At 42.3% G+C, this 10,801-nt stretch overlaps 1 protein-coding gene across 3 annotated transcripts; it reads left to right on the forward strand.

The window, feature by feature from the left end:
• Positions 1-3,780: 3,780 nt before the first annotated feature.
• Positions 3,781-9,291, forward strand: LOC137867891 (B-cell receptor CD22-like). 3 transcript variants are annotated; one of them, XM_068704349.1, is made up of 9 exons: positions 3,781-4,037; positions 4,795-5,145; positions 5,268-5,486; positions 5,926-6,186; positions 6,521-6,781; positions 7,243-7,503; positions 7,605-7,692; positions 7,820-7,888; positions 8,790-9,291. In XM_068704349.1, exons 1-9 carry the CDS (start codon positions 3,983-3,985, stop codon positions 8,962-8,964), a joined length of 1,740 nt encoding a protein of 579 aa, XP_068560450.1. In that variant the 5' UTR covers positions 3,781-3,982; the 3' UTR covers positions 8,965-9,291. The 3 variants fall into 3 exon arrangements, with proteins under 3 accessions (XP_068560450.1, XP_068560451.1, XP_068560452.1); XM_068704350.1 differs by having other exon boundaries at positions 7,820-7,877; positions 8,790-8,961; XM_068704351.1 differs by lacking the exon at positions 8,790-9,291 and having other exon boundaries at positions 7,636-7,692; positions 7,820-7,877.
• Positions 9,292-10,801: the final 1,510 nt, after the last annotated feature.

Below are 10,801 nucleotides of genomic sequence, written 5' to 3' on the forward strand. Positions count from 1 at the left end.
CAGCCTCCCAAGGGCCCTAACTTTATAGAAGTGAGTCCGTTTGTGACGGAGGATATCACGACTGATATGCAACCATCCGAGGGCCCCTTCTTTGTAGAAGTGAGTCCGTTTGTGACGGAGGATATCACGACTGATATGCCACCATCCGAGGGCCCCTTCTTTATAGAAGTGAGTCCGTTTGTGACGGAGGATATCACGACTGATATGCAACCATCCGAGGGCCCCTTCTTTGTAGAAGTGAGTCCGTTTGTGACGGAGGATATCACGACTGATATGCCACCATCCGAGGGCCCCTTCTTTATAGAAGTGAGTCCGTTTGTGACGGAGGATATCACGACTGATATGCAACCATCCGAGGGCCCCTTCTTTGTAGAAGTGAGTCCGTTTGTGACGGAGGATCTCACGACTGATATGGAGGTGGTGGAACTCAAAAGCTCAAATGCCAAATTCAAGGGGCAAAAATCTAGAATCCTCGCCGGAAAATCGTGGATAAGGAAAAATATTTTGAGAGTTTCCAAAGTGCAACCTCCACACATCATTCCAAAAGTGGATAACGTGCGGCCTTTCGGAAGACACCTGTCGCCACCAAGCCAGCCACCCAAGGGCCCCAAGAACCTTAATGACGTGAGTCCGTGGGTGACGGGGGATATCACGACTGAACACCATGTAAATGAGGTGGTGGAACCCAAAAGCTCCAAGGAGGAAAAATCTCAAACCCTCTGCGGAAAATCGTGGATAAGGAAAAATATTTTGGGAGTTTCCAAAGTGCAACCTCTACCTAAGTCACGCGTCATTCCCAAAGTGATTGACGTGCAGCCTCATGATTTAGGACAACCTAAATAGGCAGCCACAATCTCATGACTGATATGGAGCCCCCAAACCTCTCCCATTTGGCCCAGTGCGGTTGATCGCCTGAGGCTAGATGGAGGCTGAGTGCGGTGATCGCACTGGATTCAACAGCTGATCCAACAGCCCCAAAACCTCTCCTATTTGGCCCACTGCGGTGATCGCACTGGATTCAACAGCTGATCCAACAGCCCCAAAACCTCTCCTATTTGGCCCAGTGCGGTGATCGCACTGGATTCAACAGCTGATCCAACAGCCCCAAAACCTTTCCCATTTGGCCCAGTGCGGTGATCGCACTGGATTCAACAGCTGATCCAACAGCCCCCAAAACCTCTCCCATTTGGCCCAGTGCGGTGATCGCACTGGATTCAACAGCTGATCCAACAACCCCAAAACCTCTCCCATTTGGCCCAGTGCGTTGATCGCCTGAGGCTAGATGGAGGCTGAGTGCGGTGATCGCACTGGATTCAACAGCTGATCCAACAGCCCCAAAACCTCTCCCATTTGGCCCAGTGCGGTGATCGCACTGGATTCAACAGCTGATCCAACAACCCCAAAACCTCTCCCATTTGGCCCAGTGCGTTGATCGCCTGAGGCTAGATGGAGGCTGAGTGCGGTGATCGCACTGGATTCAACAGCTGATCCAACAGCCCCAAAACCTCTCCCATTTGGCCCAGTGCGGTGATCGCACTGGATTCAACAGCTGATCCAACAACCCCAAAACCTCTCCCATTTGGCCCAGTGCGGTGATCGCACTGGATTCAACAGCTGATCCAACAGCCCCAAAACCTTTCCCATTTGGCCCAGTGCGGTGATCGCACTGGATTCAACAGCTGATCCAACAGCCCCCAAAACCTCTCCCATTTGGCCCAGTGTGTTGATCGCCTGAGGCTAGATGGAGGCTGAGTGCGGTGATCGCACTCGATTCAACAGCTGATCCAACAGCCCCTAAAACCTCTCCCATTTGGCCCAGTGCGGTGATCGCACTGGATTCAACAGCTGATCCAACAACCCCAAAACCTCTCCCATTTGGCCCAGTGTGTTGATCGCCTGAGGCTAGATGGAGGCTGAGTGCGGTGATCGCACTCGATTCAACAGCTGATCCAACAGCCCCTAAAACCTCTCCCATTTGGCCCAGTGCGGTGATCGCACTGGATTCAACAGCTGATCCAACAGCCCCAAAACCTTTCCCATTTGGCCCAGTGCGGTGATTGCACTGGATTCAACAGCTGATCCAACAGCCCCTAAAACCTCTCCCATTTGGCCCAGTGCGTTGATCGCCTGAGGCTAGATGGAGGCTGAGTGCGGTGATCGCACTCGATTCAACAGCTGATCCAACAGCCCCTAAAACCTCTCCCATTTGGCCCAGTGCGGTGATCGTCTGAGACTAGATGGAGGCTGAGTGCGGTGATCGCACTCAGCCTCCATCTAGCCGAGCGGCCCGTCCCTTCCTCCTCACAGACCAACACCACCAATGTAGAACATTTGCTTTACCTTTATGTTGAGCGCATGTTCAGTTTGTGAGAGAGCAAAGGTCGCCCCACTCGGGCACGATCCCCGTGGAGTCCTCCTCCTGGCTGCCTCGCCAAATGTTGTGGTTTTTCCCCCTGTTGATGAGCTGCTTCTCAGAGACAGAAATACTATTATGTCGTAGCGGCCCTCGGCAGTTCAACAGCAGACAGAGTGGTGAGCATCCTCGAAAATCCTCTAGAGAAGGACAAGTATGGTGCCTTGAAAGATCACCTGTTAAAGATTTTTTTAAATATGCAATGCTATTGTGAAGTTAGTTGACTCCGGACAGCTCGGTTTACTTGTATACGTTGTGATGCAAATAAATCTGCGTGAACTGAAGAAAATCCAATCTCTCTTGTGTTCTGTGGGGGTTCGTTACTGAGTTCCTAATAGTGAGATCCTGTGGTGTCTCACTACGAGTCAGATAACAGTTACTTGGGATGTACCCATGACTGATTAATTGTCCATCAGAGTGCTCTGTAGCGCCCTCCAGAGGGGAGCAGTTGGAACAGCTTGTGTCCAGGGTGTGATGGGTCTGCAGTGATCTTTCCAGCCCGTCTTCTTGTACAAGTCCAGGATGGAGGGCAGGCTGGAACCAATGATCCTCTCTGCAGACCTGACAGTCCGTTGTAGTCTGTTCCTGTCCTGTTTGGTGGCCGATCCAAACCACACAGTGATGGAGGAACAGAGAACAGACTGGGTGATGGTGGAGTAGAAGAGAAATTGTGATACATCAATAACACAATGTAGCTCAAAGGTTTATTTGTGTTACATTAATTGATATTATGTCCAGTCCGGTTATGAAGAAACATCTCTATATCTTTCCAAAGCACATATGTGAAGGAGCAATGACAAAGCAAATTCACAAGTGTGTGTGGCGCAACTAAAGGTGCCTTTAACATCTATGTCAACAAATTTGGATCGAATGATGTCACACAGGTAAATGTTACGCAAGATGTTACAGTGAATTCTTATGATTATGTCCGAAACATGGAATTGGAAGGGGACAAATACATGCTTTACGTTAGTTTGTATGATTTGAATTGTAAAAAAAGCCCACCAACTTTATCACCAATGATAATAATAAGAAATGAAAGCTTCACATAAAACAGCTGCTAGTGAACATTTTAATGTGAATGAGTATGTTGTGGCTTCACCCTGTGGCCAGAATAGAGTAGTGTAGTTCTGAGGTCAGATGAATGAACAGAGATAACTCTCACTGTACTCTATACTGTACATGATTGTATGTCAAGACCTTTGTGGTCTCTACAAGATGACTCCTACTGAGTTTGGCGATCACCTGACTTTTCCTCTAGAACAAGATGACTCCTCGTCATTTCAGCTGCGCAACTGCAGCACAAACAACTGCAAGATTGACTTCTTCATTGCCACTTATGTATTTACAGGCATCAATGTGCATATTTTAACATGAAAATGAAGAAAGCCAGGCCCGCGTTTCAAAAGCTTCCTTCCTCTTAACTGTTTAACATAACTGTACTAACCACAGAAGACACGAGCTGACTTCTAAGACAACAGCCTCCTTGTTAAAGTAGACATGTTCGTGGTGACTTCCTGACATCAAGTGTTCCTGATCTACCTGCTGATTTAACAGAGAGGAGCAGCTATGAGTTCAACAGCAGCAGCCAGTGGACTTGTTGTCTTCCTTCTCTCTGTACAAGGTACTGTACATCTACATTGATATGGTGAGGCCGTAACATCGTAAACTTTATGAACTGAAGAACTGTGCACCATTAAAGACAGTGAAGTTGTGTTGATGTGGATGAGAGTAACGACTGTACGTACATTAACATGATCTCTCTGTGGAACTTCCTCTAATCCTTCAGCGTTTCGACGCATTCGACCACATTTAGAGTCTGTTATTCATTTTGAGTCTCTTTGTGGATGTTTTTTCACCTTTTTGTAGTTTTGATTGTATTTGTGCTCATTTTGATTCTCTTCCTGGTTGGTGTCTCTTTCACTGACATGTTGTAAGTTAGGGCCAGAGATGCTGAAAAGTCAGATTTTGGGGTTTTAGAAAAACTAATACATTTTTTTAAATTTAATTCACATCTGAAGTTTGTGTTTGTCGACTTTTGACTGTCAGTGATCTGTTATCTACATTTCACACTATTCTCTCACACCTCAGTGTTCTGCTTTGTTCTACAGTTTCCATTCACTCTGCAGCAGCTGACCACAGACAGAAAACCACAGAGCAAAGAACTCTCTTATTCTCATGAAGCCTTCTAATATTTAAACTTCAGCTTTTGTATCTTGTTCACTGTGTTTCAGTCGACAGGTTCAATACGTTGCTGTTCCTTCAACTGCAGAGATCACGTGTACATCGTTGACTCTTTCTTTACTTCACTACAGATGAGAGTGTGTCCTCTGATGTTGTTCTGAGTGTGACTGTGGTTCCTGATGTGCTCTGTGTTACAGTGATACAGAGTCAGGATGGATGGGGAGTGACTTACTCTCCTACTGAGGTCTGTGCTCTAAAAGGATCAACAGTAGAAATAAACTGCAGCTACACATACCCATCTAGAATACAGCACCGTGATATCAGGAACAGATTCTGGTTTACTAAAAAGAAAGATCGTGAACCTGTGGATCTGAAAACAGACTCTGAGTATTCAGGTCGTGTGGAGTACAGATGTTCTGAGAAGTGGTGCAGTCTGATGATCAGAGACCTGAGAGAGAACGACTCAGCTGAGTACAAGTTCAGATTCATGACAAACCAACCAGGTGGTAAATATACTGGTTCACCTGGAGTCACTTTGTCCGTCACAGGTAACATTTTAATTCACATGTTAATCATCTCCAAATGTTCAACATCTAGAAAACTAGAATATAAATGTCTTGTGTGAATGTTGACCGTTTAATAAAATAACATTTCTGATCCTTCTTCTCAGATCCAAGGCTCCAGGTGGAGGTGAGCAGATCAGATTCTACCTGGTCGTTAATGAAGTGTCTCATCAGTTGTGTTCTGCCTGATCGTCCTTCATACTTCTGGTACAAGAACGGACAGAAGATCAACACAGGATCTTCTTCTCGTTCCGTCAACTTTGGTTCTTTAGACAACTATTCCTGTGCTTTAAGCGGATATGAGGATCAGCGTTCTCCTTCAGTGTGTAAGTTTACTCCACTCTGTCAGCCTGTGGAGGTTCAACAACATTTCATATGCGGCACCAGACTGTCACTGTATGTGACTTTAGAGGAACCAACAACATGAAGCACAACATTCCTCAGGAGGTAGAGCTGTGGTCCACTAACCAGAGGGTCGGTGGTTCAATCCCCTCAGTCTACATGTAGAAGTGTCACACACACACACACACACACACACACACACACACACACACACACACACACACACACACACACACACACACACACACACACTGACAATACAATTATGGAGTCTCACCTGTGACAGCTCCAGGATCAGCACTCTGGACAGCTGCTGTGATAACTAATATGGATAGTCTGAAACAAACAAACAAGTATTAATTAAAATGGTGAATATGATAACGTATTATAATCTTTAAGTATGTTTATTAATTTCTCCTCCAGATGCTCCAAAGCTTCCCTCTGTGTCAGTGAGTTCCTCTGCTGAGATAGTGGAGGACAGTTCAGTGACTCTGACCTGTAGCAGTGATGCTAACCCAGCAGCTAACTACACCTGGTACAAGGAGAACCAAACACGTCCTCTCAGTGAAGAACCTCATCTTGTCTTCAGCTCCATCCAGTCCTCTGACTCTGGACAGTATTACTGTAGAGCTGAGAACCTGATGGGGAGGAAGAGATCTGAATCCATCTTTATTGATGTGAAATGTGAGTAAAACAGATTAGATAGATAACAAACATCTTCAATCTGTCCAGTCTTTGCAGGAGAAGATTTCACTGATCATAACTACTTTCTTCAGCTCTACTTGCTTCACATTCAGTCTGCTGTAATTCACTGAGCAGCTTCAGGACATTTTAGTTGTTGTTTTTTCCGTTTTGGGGTCAACATTCAAACCATCACACATTAATTAGTCAGACCACCTTCAAATCCTAAAATGCTGATACACACAAACATTCACAGTTTATTACTGAACTACCACTTGTTCTTCTGTTTGAACACAATCTTAACCTAGAATAATCTCTGTTAACACGTCTCCTCCAGATGCTCCAAAGCTTCCCTCTGTGTCTGTGAGTTCCTCTGCTGAGATAGTGGAGGGCAGTTCAGTGACTCTGACCTGTAGCAGTGATGCTAACCCACCAGCTAACTACACCTGGTACAAGGAGAACCAAATGAAGCTTCAAGGACCAGAAAGCGTTTATCGTTTCACCTCCATCAGCTCTCACGACAGCGGAAACTACCACTGCCAATCTGAGAATCAATACAGACGGATCAACTCTACGTCTCTCGTCTTAGACGTCCAGTGTGAGTACAAAACATCAGGAAACCCCTTTGACACTCAGTCTATTTAAAAATAGAAATGGTGGATGTCCAGGTTATCTTTCAACCTGGACTCGAATTTCCTCGTGTTTTTGTGCCTAAGTTACTAATAACTACAACAAGTTGTGAAATTGGTCCAGCATGGAACGAGAGCGCCGTAGACAGCGTCATTAACGTCCAGTTAAAGTGCTTGTTTTTGACTTGACAGGCTGTGATTGTTATTATAAGTGTCAGTCACTTAGACACTGAAACATGGGAGAAAATAGGGGCCAGGTAGAAACATGTTGAAGTTACCCTTTAAGGGTAGAAACCTGCAGTAACGTGCTTCACACAGAAGATTGTGGTCAACTTCTTATCTGCTACAAAGGATTTAAGACGTTAAAAACGTCCATCATGCAGATGTACATGTTGCCATTATATATCCATTTACGTGTTTTCTCCTCCAGATGCTCCAAAGCTTCCCTCTGTGTCAGTGAGTTCCTCTGCTGAGATAGTGGAGGGCAGTTCAGTGACTCTGACCTGTAGCAGTGATGCTAACCCACCAGCTAACTACACCTGGTACAAGAAGAATGAAGACTCACCAAAAGCATCAGGACAGATCTTCAACATCACTGACTTCAGAGCTGAACACAGTGGGAGTTATTACTGTGAAGCCCAGAACAACAGAGGACGTAGTAACTCCACCTTACATCTGACTGTTGTAGCAGGTGAGCTTCTCCATGATCGTCTGATTAACAAGTTTATTCATGAATCAATCTGTTCTAATAAGGTAAAGAGTTGTTTATCTAATAACTGTCTCCTGTTCTAGATAAAACAACAATGATCATTCGTTACACCAGGTGGACTCTGGTGGTTGTGATTCCGATTCTTCTGCTTCTCGTTTGTCTGTGGATGAGGTAAAACTACAAGAACTAATCCTCACTGATCTTTCACTTTGAATACTTCCTTCAATAGTTTTGGAGTTGTCATTAAATGTTACATTTATTCATTTGTGGTCTTTGTTTGTTGTTGGATTCAATCCAGGAAGAAGAAAGCTCTGAGCTCCACCACTGAACCACATGAACCCATAGAGACTGTGGAGGTGAGACAGAGGTTTGTCCTCAGTGACACAACTCACCAAAGGGTCATTGTTTGTTCTTATGATGAGGTCATTGTTGTGAAGTGGAGCTTGGTTTGAACAGATAATTTTACTGTCTAAACCATAGTATTAGAAACATGAACACTCGACATGTGGCTTTCTACGTATCATCATCATCATCATCATCATCATCATCTAGGTTAGAAGCACATATCATGCTACTTCCTGGCTCTTCAAAGTAAAAGCACTTCCTGTTTTATGCTTTTCACAATCTACAGCTTAACATTATATTATACAATCAAACAATTCACAACAGTCATCAAGATAATTAACACTGAACTTTATTAGTCATCTTTCTTTTTATGAACCACCTATGTGTATTTACCCTCAAACATTTTACAACCACATTTACTGTAAATGTTCTTTGTACCAAAGAGCAATTTAAAGGAAACAGCCTCTAACTGACCCTCCGCTAGGCCCCTCCCCCTTGGTTAGTTTTTGCATGTCAGCATGTCAATAATACTTTACATATAATATATATATTAATTAATTACAATATCAGTAAGAGATATTCCAGATTAAATAATTGCAGATTTGTAGAATAATTGTTGTAAAATATCAGAGAGAAGTAGATGGAAAAGACAACAATATGTATTTGATCAACGTATCCTCAAACAACGGTTTATAGGATTCTTCATTTTTCCTGCGTTTTTCTATGAAAACCAGCCACAGGTGTTACTTTCATCTCGTTACATGCACACAGTCTATTCAAAACAAACTTCCGTCTTCACAGAAGATAACTTAGTTAGGGTTAGGAACAGATCTTTGTTTGGGTTAAAATAACTAAGGTTACAGAAGCATCTGAAGTGCATCTATGAGGCCTTTGACTCTCATCTTGTCATCTCTCTCCATCAGTTACACTCTTATCCTGACTATGAGAACAACTCAAACTCTGCAGCACAGAGAGAAGACTCAGAGGAGCAGGAAGACCAGGTGTGAAGGTCAGACGGACCACTTCATGTGGTTTTCTTCAGATGCAGTTCAACCAGAGGGAGACTCACCTGGATGGAGACAGAAAGAAGTACACTGAAGTGGACATATTTACCTTCAACATAAAAAGTTATTATCTGAGGTCTTTACAAAGTTACAACTATAGTTTTTATTTTATTCTCTTAGCTCTTGAATCGCTCTTTAAATTGTCTTTAAATGCTCTTTTATTGTGTTTTTTTTAACTTTGTTAAATTTTATGTAAAGTGTTTTAAATTACCTTGTTGCTGAAATGTGCTTTAGAGATAAACTTGCTTTGACATGTCAGTTTTCGGTAACAGCGACATGTAGCAGAATATTCATAATGCATGCTTTATTTGTACCTGTGCAGGTACATCACATATGTACATGATTTAACTTTAATGTAATAAATGGCTTTTAAGAAGAAATACTGATTGTCATCACATCACGTCTGTCTGAGCAGAGAAATCCATTAAAGTCTGTTCAACTCAGCTATTGAAGCAAAAACATACCTAAATACACTAAAAGTTACCATTAGATAATGACATTTGTATATTTAAACATAACATTTGACATTCAAACAATAATCATCTTAATGTCAGTAATCAACAGGTGAAGTTTCATGGTGAGATCTATTAGTTTTTTACCCTATTCACCTGTAGTGTCTCCACTTAAACATTCTCGTGTACATTTTTGATCCAATGAGTGGATGAGGTGAGTTTTATTTCGTCATCTCTCCTCAACAGTTAGACTCTTGTCCTGCGTATGAAGACGTCTCAGCCTTAAGCACCGTCACAATTAAAGGCCTTTACACATCGGGGACGTGACCAAAAGTTTCTTGAAAAGTCTTCACAAACCTGCTGAGATTCATTAACACAGATTTCTAAAAAAAAGGCAAAGCTGCTTCTCTCTCAGTCACTTTCACTTTTTGTCACAACCAGCTTTTTATGTAACCTGAAGGTGACCGTAGTTCTCCGACACGTAAAGGGAGGAGCGAGCGGACGGGTATTCGGTTTGATGCAATCTGCAACCTCACCACTAGATGTCACTAAACCCGACACACTGGTCCTTTAAAGTCAAGAGCTTACAGGTTTTGTTCAGCTACTAGATCTGTTGATTGTGACATTTTAAAAGTAATTAACCAAACTCTGGTCACAACAGACACAGGAGGACGGATTAAACAAACTGTATATATATATATATATATATATATACGTATATACATATATACGTATATATATGTATATATATATATGTACATATATATATATACGTATATACGTATACATATATATATATATATATATATACGTACATATATATATATATGTACGTATATACGTACATATATATATATATATACGTATATATATATATATATATATATACGTATATACGTATGTATATACGTATATACGTATATGTATATACGTATATGTACATACGTATATGTATATACGTATGTATACATATATACATATATATGTATATGTACATATATATATATATATACGTATATACGTATATATATATATATATATACGTATATATATATATATATACAGTGTATGTATATGTACATATGAGCAGTGCAGGTACTTACACACAAAAGTATTCTTAAGTTTCGTTTTCCAAGCACATGAAAGCCGTGCCAGGTTTGAAGAATCTTGCCTCTGTTTTGTGAAACTGTGCCAACCACAATCATCACACCAGGTTCTTTTTGTCTAGACCACATCCTCTTTGAGTTGACGTAGGTGCACAGTATTTGATGAAGAAGAGCAATTATGGATTTAACAGCAGCGACGACTGGACTCGTCGTCCTCTTTCTCTCTGTGTCAGGTACTGTACATTTACACTTCAGTGCTTTTATCACACGTGTTCAGTGACCTTGAGGAACTGCAGAAGGAGGTTGGTTTAGT

This window comes from Cebidichthys violaceus, unplaced genomic scaffold (assembly GCF_023349555.1).
Source record: "Cebidichthys violaceus isolate CVI_PGR_0920_01 unplaced genomic scaffold, fCebVio1.0.p SCAF_90, whole genome shotgun sequence".
Taxonomy (NCBI): domain Eukaryota; kingdom Metazoa; phylum Chordata; class Actinopteri; order Perciformes; family Stichaeidae; genus Cebidichthys; species Cebidichthys violaceus.